Consider the following 19,865-nt stretch of genomic DNA (forward strand, 5'->3'; position numbering starts at 1 on the left):
GGAGGCTGAACATTTGGACCAACAGGTGAGTGAGATGAATCACCTGCTAGACCAGAAAACCAGCAGCTCTGCTGCTACCTGAGGACCTGGTTGAGAACCACCGCTCTATAAAACATGGATATCACAAGATCATCATGGCATATAAGTACTTCAAGAGATGTGATTATTCAGAAATATACAGTGAAAAATGTGTCTTGACTATATTTGACTAAACTTGAGTTGACAGCAGATCCTGGTCGTGTAGCGATCCACTAAGATCTGCTTTTAATTCAGTTTTTGCTTTACGTTCGATTGCAGATGTTGCTACAGGTAAGACTACACACAAATCGCTGGTCGTTCTAGAACAACAACGAAGATTACACACAAATCGCTGGTCATTCTAGAACACTGACTAAGCTTAAACACATTACTGGTCATTCTAGAACAACAACTAAGATTACACAAAACTCACGGGGTCATTCTAGAACAACAACTACGATTACACACATTACTGGTCATTCTAGAACAACAACTAAGATTACACAAAACTCACGGGTCATTCTAGAACAACAACTACGATTACACACATTACTGGTCATTCTAGAACAACAAGTAAGATTACACACAACTCACTGCTCGTTCTAGAACAACCATCCATAACCCAACATTAACTGTTTTGGTTCATCACTTGTGATATGAGATGTGATCAAGTGTGGATTTCACTATCAACTTTCACTGACTGTTGAAACTGTTAAACACCAGCTGGTACACACACACACACACACACACACAGATCAGTAAGTCTCTATAGAAGACAGGATGAAACTTACGTTTGGCATCGAAGACTTTGAACTTGATGAATCCTGGAATGTGGTTGTCTGTACATAACTAGAGAAGAAGAAAGGTTTCTGTACATAACTAGAGAAGAAGAAAGGTTTCTGTACATAACTAGAGAAGAAAGGTTTCTGTACACAACTAGAGAAGGAGACATGTCTCTGTACATAACTAGAGCAGAGGACATGTTTCTGTACATCACTAGACATTTCTCTGTACATAACTAGACATTTCTCTGTACATAACTAGACATATCTCTGTACATAACTACAGCAGAGGACATGTTTCTGTACATCACTAGACATGTCTCTGTACATAACTAGAGCACAGGACATGTTTCTGTACATCACTAGACATGTCTCTGTACATAACTAGAGCAGAGGACATGTTTCTGTACATAACTAGAGCAGAGGACATGTTTCTGTACATCACTAGACATGTCTCTGTACATAACTAGAGCAAAGGACATGTTTCTGCACATAACTAGAGCAGAGGACATGTTTCTGTACATAACTAGAGCAGAGGACATGTCTCTGTACATAACTAGAGCAAAGGACATGTTTCTGTACATAACTAGAGCAGAGGACATGTTTCTGTACATAACTAGAGCAGAGGACATGTTTCTGTACATAACTAGAGCAGAGGACATGTTAGACGACTCAGTTATTTGTTCTGCCTCTGTAAAGTATTCATCAGAACTTTAACTAAACTAAATCCAGTATAGAAAATGAGTGTTTCTACAGTAAATCCCTTCACTCTTGGCCAGTAAGACTGAACTTTCCACTAGATGGCGATGTTCCCTCTATCCACACCGGCTCCGCGGCGGAGTCTGCTGCTTTCTGCTCAGCCAGATAATTATCTGATTATTAGTCACATATAAACCAGTGAAAACCCAGCAGCAGCTCAACACTGGTAAGTCAGTCTTCTTCACCAGTTCACCAGCCCTGACGTGGAGGTGCTGCTCTATTCTAGACATATAGTTTATAATGCTGGGCTGTATTCTAGACACATAGTTTATAATGCTGGGCTTTATTCTAGACATACAGTTTATAATGATGGGATGCATTCTAGACACATAGTTTATAATGCTGGGCTGTATTCTAGACACAGTTTATAATGCTGGGCTGTATTCTAGACACATAGTTTATAATGCTGGGCTGTATTCTAGACACAGTTTATAATGCTGGGCTGTATTCTAGACACAGTTTATAATGATGGGCTGTATTCTAGACACATAGTTTATAATGATGGGATGTATTCTAGACACAGTTTATAATGCTGGGCTGCATTCTAGACATATAGTTTATAATGCTGGGCTGTATTCTAGACACAGTTTATAATGATGGGCTGTATTCTAGACACAGTTTATAATGCTGGGCTGTATTCTAGACATAGTTTATAATGCTCGGCTGTATTCTAGACATAGTTTATAATGCTCGGCTGTATTATAGACATATACTTTATAATGCTGGGCTGTATTCTAGACATATAGTTTATAATGCTGGGATGTATTCTAGAATAGACATATAGTTTATAATGCTGGGATGTATTCTAGACTAGACATATAGTTTATAATGCTGGGCTGTATTCTAGACATATAGTTTATAATGCTGGGCGGTATTCTAGACATATAGTTTATAATGCTGGGATGTATTCTAGACATATAGTTTATAATGCTGGGCTGTATTCTAGACACATAGTTTATAATGCTGGGCTGTATTCTAGACAGTTTATAATGCTGGGCTGTATTATAGACATATACTTTATAATGCTGGGCTGTATTCTAGACATATAGTTTATAATGCTGGGCTGTATTCTAGAATACACATAGTTTATAATGCTGGGATGTATTCTAGACTAGACATATAGTTCATAATGCTGGGCTGTATTCTAGACATATAGTTTATAATGCTGGGCTGTATTCTAGACACAGTTTATAATGCTGGGCTGTATTTTAGACATAAAGTTTAATGCTGGGTTGTATTCTAGACACATAGTTTATAATGCTGGGCTATATTCTAGACATATAGTTTATGATGCTGCGAGCTATGCAAAATGTAATTATCATGTTCAACACTAACAAGCTCAAATAATATCCATACCATACAATAGCTGCTAACATGTGTAAAAACATCATCTTTCAGAGTCCAACTGAGGCTCAGCACATGGAAGTGTTTGGTAAAGCATAATATCGAATAGTTGTCAAATAATACACCCTCAAATGTTTCCCACCTCATTCTGTGAGAAATTGTAGTTAGAAGATTCTTGTCATTATTGAAAATATATGACTTCCATTCTGATACATTGCCATTGAAAGGCAGTGACCGATGATGAGTCGGGCTGCGGCCTGTGTGCTACCTGTTATGGCTACAGCCTGTGTGCTACCCACTGCAGCTGGTGTGATACCCGCTGCAGCCTGTGTGCTGCCTGTTGTGGCTGCAGCCTGTGTGCTACCTGGTGCAGCCTGTGTGCTACCCACTGCAGCTGCAGCCTGTGTGTTACCTGGTGCAGCCTGTGTGCTACCCACTGCAGCTGCAGCCTGTGTGCTACCTGCTGCAGCCTGTGTGCTACCCACTGCAGCTGCAGCCTGTGTGTTACCTGGTGCAGCCTGTGTGCTACCCACTGCAGCTGCAGCCTGTGTGCTACCTGCTGCAGCCTGTGTGTTACCTGGTGCAGCCTGTGTGCTACCCACTGCAGCTGCAGCCTGTGTGCTACCTGCTGCAGCCTGTGTGCTGCCTGTTGTGGCTGCAGCCTGTGTGTTACCTGGTGCAGCCTGTGTGCTACCCACTGCAGCTGCAGCCTGTGTGCTACCTGCTGCAGCTTGTGTGATACCCGCTGCAGCCTGTGTGCTACCTGCTGCAGCTGCAGCCTGTGTGCTACCTGCTGCAGCTTGTGTGATACCCGCTGCAGCCTGTGTGCTACCTGCTACAGCCTGTGTGTTACCTGTTACAGCCTGTGTGCTACCTGCTGCAGCTGCAGCCTGTGTGCTACCTGTTACAGCCTGTGTGCTACCTGTTACAGCCTGTGTGCTACCTGCTACAGCCTGTGTGTTACCTGCTGCAGCCTGTGTGTTACCTGCTACAGCCTGTGTGTTACCTGCTGCAGCCTGTGTGTTACCTGCTACAGCCTGTGTGTTACCTGCTGCAGCCTGTGTGTTACCTGCTACAGCCTGTGTGCTACCTGCTACAGTCTGTGTGCTACCTGCTGCAGCCTGTGTGTTACCTGCTGCAGCCTGTGTGTTACCTGCTACAGCCTGTGTGCTACCTGCTACAGTCTGTGTGCTACCTGCTACAGCCTGTGTGCTACCTGCTACAGTCTGTGTGCTACCTGCTGCAGCCTGTGTGTTACCTGCTGCAGCCTGTGTGTTACCTGCTGCAGCCTGTGTGTTACCTGCTGAAGCCTGTGTGCTACCTGCTACAGCCTGTGTGTTACCTGCTGCAGCCTGTGTGTTACCGGCTACAGCCTGTGTGCTACCTGCTACAGTCTGTGTGCTACCTGCTGCAGCCTGTGTGCTACCTGCTGCAGCCTGTGTGGTACCTGTTGCAGCCTGTGTGCTACCTGCTGCAGCCTGTGTGCTACCTGCTGCAGCCTGTGTGGTACCTGTTGCAGCTGCAGCCTGTGTGCTACCCACTGCAGCATGTGTGTTACCTGTTACAGCCTGTGTGCTACCTGCTGCAGCCTGTGTGTTACCTGTTACAGCCTGTGTGCTACCTGTTACATCCTGTGTGCTACCTGCTACAGCCTGTGTGTTACCTGTTACAGCCTGTGTGCTACCTGCTGCAGCTGCAGCCTGTGTGTTACCTGTTACAGCCTGTGTGCTACCTGCTGCAGCTGCAGCCTGTGTGCTACCTGCTGAAGCCTGTGTGCTACCTGTTACAGCCTGTGTGCTACCTGTTACAGCCTGTGTACTACCTGCTGCAGCCTGTGTGCTACCTGTTGCAGCCTGTGTGCTACCTGTTACAGCCTGTGTGCTACCTGCTGCAGCCTGTGTGCTACCTGCTGCAGCCTGTGTGCTACCTGCTGCAGCCTGTGTGCTACCTGTTACAGCCTGTGTGCTACCTGTTGCAGCCTGTGTGTTACCTGTTACAGCCTGTGTGCTACCTGCTGCAGCCTGTGTGCTACCTGCTGCAGCCTGTGTACTACCTGCTGCAGCCTGTGTGCTACCTGCTGCAGCCTGTGTGCTACCTGTTGCAGCCTGTGTGTTACCTGTTACAGCCTGTGTGCTACCTGCTGCAGCCTGTGTGCTACCTGTTGCAGCCTGTGTGCTACCTGTTACAGCCTGTGTGCTACCTGTTACAGCCTGTGTGCTACCTGCTGCAGCCTGTGTGCTACCTGTTACAGCCTGTGTGCTACCTGTTGCAGCCTGTGTGCTACCTGTTACAGCCTGTGTGCTACCTGCTGCAGCCTGTGTGCTACCTGTTACAGCCTGTGTGCTACCTGCTGCAGCCTGTGTGCTACCTGTTACAGCCTGTGTGCTACCTGTTACAGCCTGTGTGCTACCTGCTGCAGCCTGTGTGCTACCTGCTGCAGCTGCAACCTGTGTGCTACCCACTGCAGCCTGTGTGCTACCTGCTGCAGCCTGTGTGCTACCTGCTGCAGCCTGTGTGCTACCTGCTGCAGCCTGTGTGCTACCTGCTACAGCCTGTGTGCTACCTGCTGCAGCTGCAACCTGTGTGCTACCCACTGCAGCCTGTGTGCTACCTGCTGCAGCCTGTGTGCTACCTGCTGCAGCCTGTGTGCTACCTGCTACAGCCTGTGTGCTACCTGCTGCAGCTGCAACCTGTGTGCTACCCACTGCAGCCTGTGTGCTACCTGCTGCAGCCTGTGTGCTACCTGCTAGTCTGTGTGCTACCTGCTACAGCCTGTGTGTTACCTGTTACAGCCTGTGTGCTACCTGCTGCAGCTGCAGCCTGTGTGTTACCTGTTACAGCCTGTGTGCTACCTGCTGCAGCCTGTGTGCTACCTGTTACAGCCTGTGTGCTACCTGCTACAGCCTGTGTGCTACCTGCTACAGCCTGTGTGTTACCTGTTACAGCCTGTGTGCTACCTGCTGCAGCTGCAGCCTGTGTGCTACCTGCTGAAGCCTGTGTGCTACCTGTTACAGCCTGTGTGCTACCTGTTACAGCCTGTGTACTACCTGCTGCAGCCTGTGTGCTACCTGTTGCAGCCTGTGTGCTACCTGTTACAGCCTGTGTGCTACCTGCTGCAGCCTGTGTGCTACCTGTTACAGCCTGTGTGCTACCTGTTGCAGCCTGTGTGCTACCTGTTACAGCCTGTGTGCTACCTGTTACAGCCTGTGTGCTACCTGTTACAGCCTGTGTGCTACCTGCTGCAGCCTGTGTGCTACCTGTTGCAGCCTGTGTGCTACCTGTTACAGCCTGTGTGCTACCTGCTGCAGCCTGTGTGCTACCTGTTACAGCCTGTGTGCTACCTGCTGCAGCCTGTGTGCTACCTGTTACAGCCTGTGTGCTAACTGTTACAGCCTGTGTGCTAACTGTTACAGCCTGTGTGCTACCTGCTGCAGCCTGTGTGCTACCTGCTGCAGCTGCAACCTGTGTGCTACCCACTGCAGCCTGTGTGCTACCTGCTGCAGCCTGTGTGCTACCTGCTGCAGCCTGTGTGCTACCTGCTGCAACCTGTGTGCTACCCACTGCAGCCTGTGTGCTACCTGCTGCAGCCTGTGTGCTACCTGCTAGTCTGTGTGCTACCTGCTGCAGCCTGTGTGCTACCTGTTACAGCCTGTGTGCTACCTGCTGCAGCCTGCTGCAGCCTGTGTGCTACCTGCTACAGTCTGTGTGCTACCTGCTGCAGCCTGTGTGCTACCTGCTGCAGCTGCAACCTGTGTGCTACCCGCTACAGCCTGTGTGCTACCTGCTGCAGCCTGTGTGCTACCTGCTACAGCCTGTGTGCTACCTGCTACAGCCTGTGTGTTACCTGCTACAGCTTGTGTGCTACCTGCTACAGCCTGTGTGCTACCTGTTACAGCCTGTGTGCTACCTGCTGCAGCCTGTGTGCTACCTGCTACAGCCTGTGTGCTACCTGCTGCAGCCTGTCTGCTACCTGCTACAGCCTGTGTGCTACCTGCTGCAGCCTGTGTGCTACCTGCTACAGCCTGTGTGCTACCTACTACAGCCTGTGTGCTACCTGCTACAGCCTGTGTGCTACCTGTTACAGCCTGTGTGCTACCTGCTACAGCCTGTGTGCTACCTGCTACAGCCTGTGTGCTACCCACTGCAGCCTGTGTGCTACCTGCTGCAGCCTGTGTGCTACCTGCTACAGCCTGTGTGCTACCCACTGCAGCCTATGTGCTACCTGTTGCAGCTGCAGCCTGTGTGCTACCTGCTACAACCTGTGTGCTACCCACTGCAGCCTATGTGCTACCTGTTGCAGCTGCAGCCTGTGTGCTACCTGCTACAGCCTGTGTGCTACCCGTTACAGCCTGTGTGCTACCTGCTGCAGCCTGTGTGCTACCTGCTGCAGCCTGTGTGCTACCTGTTGCAGCTGCAGCCTGTGTGCTACCTGCTACAACCTGTGTGCTACCCGTTACAGCCTGTGTGCTACCCACTGCAGCCTGTGTGCTACCTGCTACAGCCTGTGTGCTACCTGCTACAGCCTGTGTGCTACCTGCTACAGCCTGTGTGCTACCTGTTACAGCCTGTGTGCTACCTGCTACAACCTGTGTGCTACCTGCTACAGCCTGTGTGCTACCTGCTACAGCCTGTGTGCTACCTGTTACAGCCTGTGTGCTACCTGCTACAACCTGTGTGCTACCCACTGCAGCCTGTGTGCTACCTGCTACAGCCTGTGTGCTACCCACTGCAGCCTGTGTGCTACCTGCTACAGCCTGTGTGCTACCTGCTACAGCCTGTGTGCTACCTGCTACAACCTGTGTGCTACCTGTTACAGCCTGTGTGCTACCTGCTACAGCCTGTGTGCTACCTGCTACAACCTGTGTGCTACCTGCTACAGCCTGTGTGCTACCTGCTACAACCTGTGTGCTACCCACTGCAGCCTGTGTGCTACCTGCTACAGCCTGTGTGCTACCTGCTACAGCCTGTGTGCTACCTGCTACAACTTGTGTGCTACCCACTGCAGCCTGCTACAGCCTGTGTGCTACCCACTGCAGCCTGCTGCAGCCTGTGTGCTACCTGTTACAGCCTGTGTGCTACCTGCTACAGCCTGTGTGCTACCCGCTGCAGCCTGTGTGCTACCTGCTACAGCCTGTGTGCTACCCGTTACAGCCTGTGTGCTACCTGTTACAGCCTGTGTGCTACCTGTTACAGCCTGTGTGCTACCTGCTACAGCCTGTGTGCTACCTGTTACAGCCTGTGTGCTACCTGTTACAGCCTGTGTGCTACCTGTTACAGCCTGTGTGCTACCTGCTGCAGCCTGTGTGCTACCCGTTACAGCCTGTGTGCTACCTGCTACAGCCTGTGTGCTACCTGTTACAGCCTGTGTGCTACCCGTTACAGCCTGTGTGCTACCTGCTGCAGCCTGTGTGCTACCCGTTACAGCCTGTGTGCTACCTGTTACAGCCTGTGTGCTACCTGCTACAACCTGTGTGCTACCTGTTACAGCCTGTGTGCAACCTGTTACAGCCTGTGTGCTACCTGTTACAGCCTGTGTGCTACCCACTGCAGCCTGCTGCAGCCTGTGTGCTACCTGTTACAGCCTGTGTGCTACCCGTTACAGCCTGTGTGCTACCTGCTACAGCCTGTGTGCTACCTGCTACAGCCTGTGTGCTACCTGCTACAGCCTGTGTGCTACCTGCTACAACCTGTGTGCTACCTGCTACAGCCTGTGTGCTACCTGCTACAGCCTGTGTGCTACCCGTTACAGCCTGTGTGCTACCTGTTACAGCCTGTGTGCTACCTGCTGCAGCCTGTGTGCTACCTGCTACAGCCTGTGTGCTACCCGTTACAACCTGTGTGCTACCCTCTGCAGCCTGCTACAGCCTGTGTGCTACCCACTGCAGCCTGCTGCAGCCTGTGTGCTACCTGTTACAGCCTGTGTGCTACCTGCTACAGCCTGTGTGCTACCCGCTGCAGCCTGTGTGCTACCTGCTACAGCCTGTGTGCTACCCGTTACAGCCTGTGTGCTACCTGTTACAGCCTGTGTGCTACCTGTTACAGCCTGTGTGCTACCTGCTACAGCCTGTGTGCTACCTGTTACAGCCTGTGTGCTACCTGTTACAGCCTGTGTGCTACTTGCTGCAGCCTGTGTGCTACCCGTTACAGCCTGTGTGCTACCCGTTACAGCCTGTGTGCTACCTGCTACAGCCTGTGTGCTACCCGTTACAGCCTGTGTGTTACCTGCTACAGCCTGTGTGCTACCTGTTACAGCCTGTGTGCTACCCGTTACAGCCTGTGTGTTACCTGCTACAGCCTGTGTGCTACCTGTTACAGCCTGTGTGCTACCTGCTACAGCCTGTGTGCTACCCGTTACAGCCTGTGTGTTACCTGCTACAGCCTGTGTGCTACCTGTTACAGCCTGTGTGCTACCCGTTACAGCCTGTGTGCTACCTGCTGCAGCCTGTGTGCTACCCGTTACAGCCTGTGTGCTACCTGTTACAGCCTGTGTGCTACCTGCTACAACCTGTGTGCTACCTGTTACAGCCTGTGTGCTACCTGTTACAGCCTGTGTGCTACCTGTTACAGCCTGTGTGCTACCTGTTACAGCCTGTGTGCTACCTGTTACAGCCTGTGTGCTACCCGTTACAGCCTGTGTGTTACCTGCTACAGCCTGTGTGCTACCTGTTACAGCCTGTGTGCTACCCGTTACAGCCTGTGTGCTACCTGCTGCAGCCTGTGTGCTACCCGTTAAAGCCTGTGTGCTACCTGTTACAGCCTGTGTGCTACCTGTTACAGCCTGTGTGCTACCTGCTACAACCTGTGTGCTACCTGTTACAGCCTGTGTGCTACCTGTTACAGCCTGTGTGCTACCTGTTACAGCCTGTGTGCTACCTGTTACAGCCTGTGTGCTACCTGTTACAGCCTGTGTGCTACCTGCTGCAGCCTGTGTGCTACCTGTTACAGCCTGTGTGCTACCCACTGCAGCCTGCTGCAGCCTGTGTGCTACCTGCTACAGCCTGTGTGCTACCTGTTACAGCCTGTGTGCTACCCACTGCAGCCTGCTGCAGCCTGTGTGCTACCTGCTACAGCCTGTGTGCTACCTGTTACAGCCTGTGTGCTACCTGTTACAGCCTGTGTGCTACCCACTGCAGCCTGCTGCAGCCTGTGTGCTACCTGTTACAGCCTGTGTGCTACCCGTTACAGCCTGTGTGCTACCTGCTACAGCCTGTGTGCTACCTGCTACAGCCTGTGTGCTACCTGCTACAGCCTGTGTGCTACCTGCTACAACCTGTGTGCTACCTGTTACAGCCTGTGTGCTACCTGCTACAGCCTGTGTGCTACCTGTTACAGCCTGTGTGCTACCCGTTACAGCCTGTGTGCTACCTGCTGCAGCCTGTGTGCTACCCGTTACAGCCTGTGTGCTACCTGTTACAGCCTGTGTGCTACCTGTTACAGCCTGTGTGCTACCTGCTACAACCTGTGTGCTACCTGTTACAGCCTGTGTGCTACCTGTTACAGCCTGTGTGCTACCTGTTACAGCCTGTGTGCTACCTGTTACAGCCTGTGTGCTACCTGTTACAGCCTGTGTGCTACCTGCTGCAGCCTGTGTGCTACCTGTTACAGCCTGTGTGCTACCCACTGCAGCCTGCTGCAGCCTGTGTGCTACCTGCTACAGCCTGTGTGCTACCTGTTACAGCCTGTGTGCTACCTGTTACAGCCTGTGTGCTACCTGTTACAGCCTGTGTGCTACCCACTGCAGCCTGCTGCAGCCTGTGTGCTACCTGCTACAGCCTGTGTGCTACCTGTTACAGCCTGTGTGCTACCTGTTACAGCCTGTGTGCTACCCACTGCAGCCTGCTGCAGCCTGTGTGCTACCTGCTACAGCCTGTGTGCTACCTGCTACAGCCTGTGTGCTACCTGCTACAGCCTGTGTGCTACCTGCTACAGCCTGTGTGCTACCTGTTACAGCCTGTGTGCTACCTGCTACAGCCTGTGTGCTACCTGCTACAGCCTGTGTGCTACCTGCTACAGCCTGTGTGCTACCTGCTACAACCTGTGTGCTACCCGTTACAGCCTGTGTGCTACCTGCTACAGCCTGTGTGCTACCTGCTACAGCCTGTGTGTTACCTGTTACAGCCTGTGTGCTACCTGCTACAGCCTGTGTGCTACCCGTTACAGCCTGTGTGCTACCCTCTGCAGCCTGCTACAGCCTGTGTGCTACCCACTGCAGCCTGCTGCAGCCTGTGTGCTACCTGTTACAGCCTGTGTGCTACCCACTGCAGCCTGCTGCAGCCTGTGTGCTACCTGTTACAGCCTGTGTGCTACCCGTTACAGCCTGTGTGCTACCTGCTACAGCCTGTGTGCTACCTGCTACAGCCTGTGTGCTACCTGCTACAGCCTGTGTGCTACCTGCTACAACCTGTGTGCTACCTGCTACAGCCTGTGTGCTACCTGCTACAGCCTGTGTGCTACCCGTTACAGCCTGTGTGCTACCTGTTACAGCCTGTGTGCTACCTGCTACAGCCTGTGTGCTACCTGCTACAGCCTGTGTGCTACCCGTTACAACCTGTGTGCTACCCTCTGCAGCCTGCTACAGCCTGTGTGCTACCCACTGCAGCCTGCTGCAGCCTGTGTGCTACCTGTTACAGCCTGTGTGCTACCTGCTACAGCCTGTGTGCTACCCGCTGCAGCCTGTGTGCTACCTGCTACAGCCTGTGTGCTACCCGTTACAGCCTGTGTGCTACCTGTTACAGCCTGTGTGCTACCTGTTACAGCCTGTGTGCTACCTGCTACAGCCTGTGTGCTACCTGTTACAGCCTGTGTGCTACCTGTTACAGCCTGTGTGCTACCTGCTGCAGCCTGTGTGCTACCCGTTACAGCCTGTGTGCTACCCGTTACAGCCTGTGTGCTACCTGCTACAGCCTGTGTGCTACCCGTTACAGCCTGTGTGTTACCTGCTACAGCCTGTGTGCTACCTGTTACAGCCTGTGTGCTACCCGTTACAGCCTGTGTGTTACCTGCTACAGCCTGTGTGCTACCTGTTACAGCCTGTGTGCTACCTGCTACAGCCTGTGTGCTACCCGTTACAGCCTGTGTGTTACCTGCTACAGCCTGTGTGCTACCTGTTACAGCCTGTGTGCTACCTGCTACAGCCTGTGTGCTACCCGTTACAGCCTGTGTGTTACCTGCTACAGCCTGTGTGCTACCTGTTACAGCCTGTGTGCTACCCGTTACAGCCTGTGTGCTACCTGTTACAGCCTGTGTGCTACCTGTTACAGCCTGTGTGCTACCTGCTACAGCCTGTGTGCTACCTGCTACAGCCTGTGTGCTACCCGTTACAACCTGTGTGCTACCCTCTGCAGCCTGCTACAGCCTGTGTGCTACCCACTGCAGCCTGCTGCAGCCTGTGTGCTACCTGTTACAGCCTGTGTGCTACCTGCTACAGCCTGTGTGCTACCCGCTGCAGCCTGTGTGCTACCTGTTACAGCCTGTGTGCTACCTGCTACAGCCTGTGTGCTACCTGCTACAGCCTGTGTGCTACCTGCTACAGCCTGTGTGCTACCTGCTACAACCTGTGTGCTACCCGTTACAGCCTGTGTGCTACCTGCTACAGCCTGTGTGCTACCTGCTACAGCCTGTGTGTTACCTGTTACAGCCTGTGTGCTACCTGCTACAGCCTGTGTGCTACCCGTTACAGCCTGTGTGCTACCCTCTGCAGCCTGCTACAGCCTGTGTGCTACCCACTGCAGCCTGCTGCAGCCTGTGTGCTACCTGTTACAGCCTGTGTGCTACCCACTGCAGCCTGCTGCAGCCTGTGTGCTACCTGTTACAGCCTGTGTGCTACCCGTTACAGCCTGTGTGCTACCTGCTACAGCCTGTGTGCTACCTGCTACAGCCTGTGTGCTACCTGCTACAGCCTGTGTGCTACCTGCTACAACCTGTGTGCTACCTGCTACAGCCTGTGTGCTACCTGCTACAGCCTGTGTGCTACCCGTTACAGCCTGTGTGCTACCTGTTACAGCCTGTGTGCTACCTGCTACAGCCTGTGTGCTACCTGCTACAGCCTGTGTGCTACCCGTTACAACCTGTGTGCTACCCTCTGCAGCCTGCTACAGCCTGTGTGCTACCCACTGCAGCCTGCTGCAGCCTGTGTGCTACCTGTTACAGCCTGTGTGCTACCTGCTACAGCCTGTGTGCTACCCGCTGCAGCCTGTGTGCTACCTGCTACAGCCTGTGTGCTACCCGTTACAGCCTGTGTGCTACCTGTTACAGCCTGTGTGCTACCTGTTACAGCCTGTGTGCTACCTGCTACAGCCTGTGTGCTACCTGTTACAGCCTGTGTGCTACCTGTTACAGCCTGTGTGCTACCTGCTGCAGCCTGTGTGCTACCCGTTACAGCCTGTGTGCTACCCGTTACAGCCTGTGTGCTACCTGCTACAGCCTGTGTGCTACCCGTTACAGCCTGTGTGTTACCTGCTACAGCCTGTGTGCTACCTGTTACAGCCTGTGTGCTACCCGTTACAGCCTGTGTGTTACCTGCTACAGCCTGTGTGCTACCTGTTACAGCCTGTGTGCTACCTGCTACAGCCTGTGTGCTACCCGTTACAGCCTGTGTGTTACCTGCTACAGCCTGTGTGCTACCTGTTACAGCCTGTGTGCTACCTGCTACAGCCTGTGTGCTACCCGTTACAGCCTGTGTGTTACCTGCTACAGCCTGTGTGCTACCTGTTACAGCCTGTGTGCTACCCGTTACAGCCTGTGTGCTACCTGTTACAGCCTGTGTGCTACCTGTTACAGCCTGTGTGCTACCTGCTACAGCCTGTGTGCTACCTGCTACAGCCTGTGTGCTACCCGTTACAACCTGTGTGCTACCCTCTGCAGCCTGCTACAGCCTGTGTGCTACCCACTGCAGCCTGCTGCAGCCTGTGTGCTACCTGTTACAGCCTGTGTGCTACCTGCTACAGCCTGTGTGCTACCCGCTGCAGCCTGTGTGCTACCTGCTACAGCCTGTGTGCTACCCGTTACAGCCTGTGTGCTACCTGTTACAGCCTGTGTGCTACCTGTTACAGCCTGTGTGCTACCTGCTACAGCCTGTGTGCTACCTGTTACAGCCTGTGTGCTACCTGTTACAGCCTGTGTGCTACCTGCTGCAGCCTGTGTGCTACCCGTTACAGCCTGTGTGCTACCCGTTACAGCCTGTGTGCTACCTGCTACAGCCTGTGTGCTACCCGTTACAGCCTGTGTGTTACCTGCTACAGCCTGTGTGCTACCTGTTACAGCCTGTGTGCTACCCGTTACAGCCTGTGTGTTACCTGCTACAGCCTGTGTGCTACCTGTTACAGCCTGTGTGCTACCTGCTACAGCCTGTGTGCTACCCGTTACAGCCTGTGTGTTACCTGCTACAGCCTGTGTGCTACCTGTTACAGCCTGTGTGCTACCCGTTACAGCCTGTGTGCTACCTGCTGCAGCCTGTGTGCTACCCGTTACAGCCTGTGTGCTACCTGTTACAGCCTGTGTGCTACCTGCTACAACCTGTGTGCTACCTGTTACAGCCTGTGTGCTACCTGTTACAGCCTGTGTGCTACCTGTTACAGCCTGTGTGCTACCTGTTACAGCCTGTGTGCTACCTGTTACAGCCTGTGTGCTACCCGTTACAGCCTGTGTGTTACCTGCTACAGCCTGTGTGCTACCTGTTACAGCCTGTGTGCTACCCGTTACAGCCTGTGTGCTACCTGCTGCAGCCTGTGTGCTACCCGTTACAGCCTGTGTGCTACCTGTTACAGCCTGTGTGCTACCTGTTACAGCCTGTGTGCTACCTGCTACAACCTGTGTGCTACCTGTTACAGCCTGTGTGCTACCTGTTACAGCCTGTGTGCTACCTGTTACAGCCTGTGTGCTACCTGTTACAGCCTGTGTGCTACCTGTTACAGCCTGTGTGCTACCTGCTGCAGCCTGTGTGCTACCTGTTACAGCCTGTGTGCTACCCACTGCAGCCTGCTGCAGCCTGTGTGCTACCTGCTACAGCCTGTGTGCTACCTGTTACAGCCTGTGTGCTACCCACTGCAGCCTGCTGCAGCCTGTGTGCTACCTGCTACAGCCTGTGTGCTACCTGTTACAGCCTGTGTGCTACCTGTTACAGCCTGTGTGCTACCCACTGCAGCCTGCTGCAGCCTGTGTGCTACCTGTTACAGCCTGTGTGCTACCCGTTACAGCCTGTGTGCTACCTGCTACAGCCTGTGTGCTACCTGCTACAGCCTGTGTGCTACCTGCTACAGCCTGTGTGCTACCTGCTACAACCTGTGTGCTACCTGTTACAGCCTGTGTGCTACCTGCTACAGCCTGTGTGCTACCTGTTACAGCCTGTGTGCTACCCGTTACAGCCTGTGTGCTACCTGCTGCAGCCTGTGTGCTACCCGTTACAGCCTGTGTGCTACCTGTTACAGCCTGTGTGCTACCTGTTACAGCCTGTGTGCTACCTGCTACAACCTGTGTGCTACCTGTTACAGCCTGTGTGCTACCTGTTACAGCCTGTGTGCTACCTGTTACAGCCTGTGTGCTACCTGTTACAGCCTGTGTGCTACCTGTTACAGCCTGTGTGCTACCTGCTGCAGCCTGTGTGCTACCTGTTACAGCCTGTGTGCTACCCACTGCAGCCTGCTGCAGCCTGTGTGCTACCTGCTACAGCCTGTGTGCTACCTGTTACAGCCTGTGTGCTACCTGTTACAGCCTGTGTGCTACCTGTTACAGCCTGTGTGCTACCCACTGCAGCCTGCTGCAGCCTGTGTGCTACCTGCTACAGCCTGTGTGCTACCTGTTACAGCCTGTGTGCTACCTGTTACAGCCTGTGTGCTACCCACTGCAGCCTGCTGCAGCCTGTGTGCTACCTGCTACAGCCTGTGTGCTACCTGCTACAGCCTGTGTGCTACCTGCTACAGCCTGTGTGCTACCTGCTACAGCCTGTGTGCTACCTGCTACAGCCTGTGTGCTACCTGTTACAGCCTGTGTGCTACCTGCTACAGCCTGTGTGCTACCTGCTACAGCCTGTGTGCTACCTGCTACAGCCTGTGTGCTACCTGCTACAACCTGTGTGCTACCCGTTACAGCCTGTGTGCTACCTGCTACAGCCTGTGTGCTACCTGCTACAGCCTGTGTGCTACCTGTTACAGCCTGTGTGCTACCTGCTACAGCCTGTGTGCTACCCGTTACAGCCTGTGTGCTACCTGCTGCAGCCTGTGTGCTACCTGTTACAGCCTGTGTGCTACCTGCTACAGCCTGTGTGCTACCTGCTACAACCTGTGTGCTACCTGCTACAACCTGTGTGCTACCTGTTACAGCCTGTGTGCTACCTGCTACAGCCTGTGTGCTACCCGCTACCGCCTGTGTGCTACCTGCTACAGCCTGTGTGCTACCTGTTGCAGCTGCTGCTGGCTGACGCAGGACGGCACGTTGTAGAAGTGCAGCACGGCGGCCGGCGGCTGGATGATGTTCTTGGAGGCCTGGCCGACGCTGCTGAAGCGGTTGTTGCGGGTCATGGAGAAGTCTTTGTAGCTGCTGCTGCCGTCCTCCAGCTCAAACACCTGACTGGGAATCACCGCCTGCTGCTTGGAGACACTGGCGCAGGACAGCAAGGTCAGAGGTCAGACTGGTAGTACTGATAGTAGCGGTAGTGCTGGTGGTAATATTAATGCTGATAGGACTACAGTGAAGATGGTGCCGATAACACCAGTATTACCAGTAGTACAGGTAGTACTGGTGTTAGAAGTGGTTCTGGTGGTGGAAATAAGACGCAATACTGCCGGAATGAAGACTCGTCTTTGTTTTCTTACACTGAACCAAGTAAAGGCGGCATAGCGCCGCCTAGAGACTGATTTTACGTGGCACGCTGGCGTTCCGGAAGCTGCGTCACAACAACAACCCAACAGCACCGGCTGTCTCATCCTGCCGTCTGTGTGACCACCTCCGCTGACGGCTCCACGCCGGAACAACGACCACGCACTTCCGTCTTCCCTCGCGTCCACACAGAACGGCGAGGCGTCTTAATGCCGCAACGTTCCCGCCTCGGGAAGATGGTGTAAACCGCCCAGGTGTGTCGATGGTGGTGGTGGTAGTAGTAGATGCGGTAGTGGTAGTACTGGTTCTAGTTGAACTTTCATGCTCTGTTATCAACACGATTAGCACAGGCAGGTGGACTGGAACGGTTCCCGACTTCTTCTGACACCTTCTGAACATGATGGGTGTGATGTGACGTCATGATCTGTCACATGGCGCCGTTTGTTTTTATTGCTTACATGTTTTTAACACGTTCAGTAAAACTGATTGATTGACTGATTGATTGGTAGAATACTAGTTGGGGTGGAATCATGTGGTTGTAGCAGTAGTGGTATGAGTAGTACCATTGGCAGAAGTAGTTGTACTAGTACTACTACAGTAGCAGTAGTACTAGTAATAGTACTGGGAGCAGTAACAATTGTAGTCAAAGCAGAATAATAGTACTAGTGGAAGTATTACCAGCCATGTTGAAGGAAGTACTGTAGTAGTATCAGTGGTATGGTTGTGGTCTGGATGTTAGTTGTAGTGATAACGGCGGAGGCCATGGAACTGGTATAAGTGGTGGCATTAATGGTACAGTGTGTGTGTGTGTGTGTGTGTGCGTCCTCACCATACGTTGAGTCTCTTGCTGAAGACTTTGATGCTGTTGAGATGTGTGATGGCTCGGTCCACAGCGTACTCATCCCCCATCTCCACCAGCGCCGTGCCAGGGACGCTCTTCATGAACTTCACCTGAGATCCAAGCAGCAGCCAGACCATCAGCCAGACCACCACCCAGACCATCAGCCAGACCAACAGCCAGACAAGAAGCAGTCAGACCAACAGCATCACCAGACCCACTCCTGACTACAGCCACACCAAACCCAGCACTACAACCCATCTGCAGTATTTTTCCTTGTGTTATGATCAGGTTATAAGTCTGCATGGAAACAAATTCATTATCCATCAACAACACAGGAGTTTGTGTTGATGCCAGCTCAGTTCTCCTCACGTTATTATGAAACATCATGTTCTCCTCACGTTATTATAAAACATCATGTTCTCCTCACGTCATTATGAACTGTCATGTTCTCCTCAAGTTATTATGAACTATCATGTTCTCCTCACGTTATTATGGAATATCATGTTCTCCTCACGTGATTATGGAATATCATGTTCTCCTCACGTTATTATGGAATATCATGTTCTCCTCACGTTATTATGGAATATCATGTTCTCCTCACATTATTATGAAATATCATGTTCTCCTCACGTGATTATGAACTATCATGTTCTCCTCACGTCATTATGAACTGTCATGTTCTCCTCAAGTTATTATGAACTATCATGTTCTCCTCACGTTATTATGGAATATCATGTTCTCCTCACGTGATTATGGAATATCATGTTCTCCTCACATTATTATGAAATATCATGTTCTCCTCACGTGATTATGAACTATCATGTTCTCCTCACGTGATTATGGAATATCATGTTCTCCTCACGTCATTATGGAATATCATGTTCTCCTCACGTTATCATGAAACATGTTCTCCTCACGTTATCATGAAACATGATGTTCTCCTCACGTGATTATGGAATATCATGTTCTCCTCACGTCATTATGAAATATCATGTTCTCCTCACGTGATTATGGAATATCATGTTCTCCTCACGTGATTATGGAATATCATGTTCTCCTCACGTTATCATGAAACATCATGTTCTCCTCACGTGATTATGGAATATCATGTTCTCCTCACGTTATTATGGAATATCATGTTCTCCTCACGTGATTATGAACTATCATGTTCTCCTCACATTATTATGGAATATCATGTTCTCCTCACGTGATTATGGAATATCATGTTCTCCTCACGTTATTATGAAACATGATGTTCTCCTCACGTTATCATGAAATATCATGTTCTCCTCACGTGATTATGGAATATCATGTTCTCCTCACGTTATCATGAAACATGATGTTCTCCTCACGTTATCATGAAATATCATGTTCTCCTCACGTTATCATGAAATATCATGTTCTCCTCACGTGATTATGGAATATCATGTTCTCCTCACATTATTATGAAATATCATGTTCTCCTCACGTGATTATGAACTATCATGTTCTCCTCACGTGATTATGGAATATCATGTTCTCCTCACGTCATTATGGAATATCATGTTCTCCTCACGTTATCATGAAACATCATGTTCTCCTCACGTTATCATGAAACATGATGTTCTCCTCACGTGATTATGGAATATCATGTTCTCCTCACGTGATTATGGAATATCATGTTCTCCTCACGTGATTATGGAATATCATGTTCTCCTCACGTTATCATGAAACATCATGTTCTCCTCACGTGATTATGGAATATCATGTTCTCCTCACGTCATTATGAAATATCATGTTCTCCTCACGTGATTATGGAATATCATGTTCTCCTCACGTTATCATGAAACATGATGTTCTCCTCACGTGATTATGGAATATCATGTTCTCCTCACGTGATTATGGAATATCATGTTCTCCTCACGTGATTATGGAATATCATGTTCTCCTCACGTTATCATGAAACATCATGTTCTCCTCACGTGATTATGGAATATCATGTTCTCCTCACGTTATCATGAAATATCATGTTCTCCTCATGTCATTATGGAATATCATGTTCTCCTCACATCATTATGGAATATCATGTTCTCCTCACGTTATCATGAAATATCATGTTCTCCTCATGTCATTATGGAATATCATGTTCTCCTCACATCATTATGGAATATCATGTTCTCCTCACGTTATCATGGAATATCATGTTCTCCTCACGTTATCATGAAATATCATGTTCTCCTCAAGTTATTATGAAACATGATGTTCTCCTCACGTGATTATGAACTATCATGTTCTCCTCACGTGATTATGGAATATCATGTTCTCCTCAC

At 51.1% G+C, this 19,865-nt stretch overlaps 1 protein-coding gene across 1 annotated transcript in view; it reads right to left on the bottom strand.

Annotated features, from left to right (window-relative positions):
• LOC130112274 (heterogeneous nuclear ribonucleoprotein L-like) overlaps nucleotides 1–19,865 on the bottom strand; it is a 65,726-nt gene that overhangs the window by 3,796 nt on the left and 42,065 nt on the right. The window contains exons 9-11 of the mRNA XM_056279565.1: nucleotides 17,545–17,666; nucleotides 16,295–16,496; nucleotides 810–867 (exon numbers count right to left, since the gene is read on the bottom strand). Of these exons, the coding sequence (XP_056135540.1) occupies nucleotides 810–867; nucleotides 16,295–16,496; nucleotides 17,545–17,666 (382 nt within the window). The remainder of the gene's footprint in view (nucleotides 1–809; nucleotides 868–16,294; nucleotides 16,497–17,544; nucleotides 17,667–19,865) is intronic.

The sequence above is a fragment of the Lampris incognitus genome, chromosome 5 (assembly GCF_029633865.1).
Source record: "Lampris incognitus isolate fLamInc1 chromosome 5, fLamInc1.hap2, whole genome shotgun sequence".
NCBI lineage: Eukaryota > Metazoa > Chordata > Actinopteri > Lampriformes > Lampridae > Lampris > Lampris incognitus.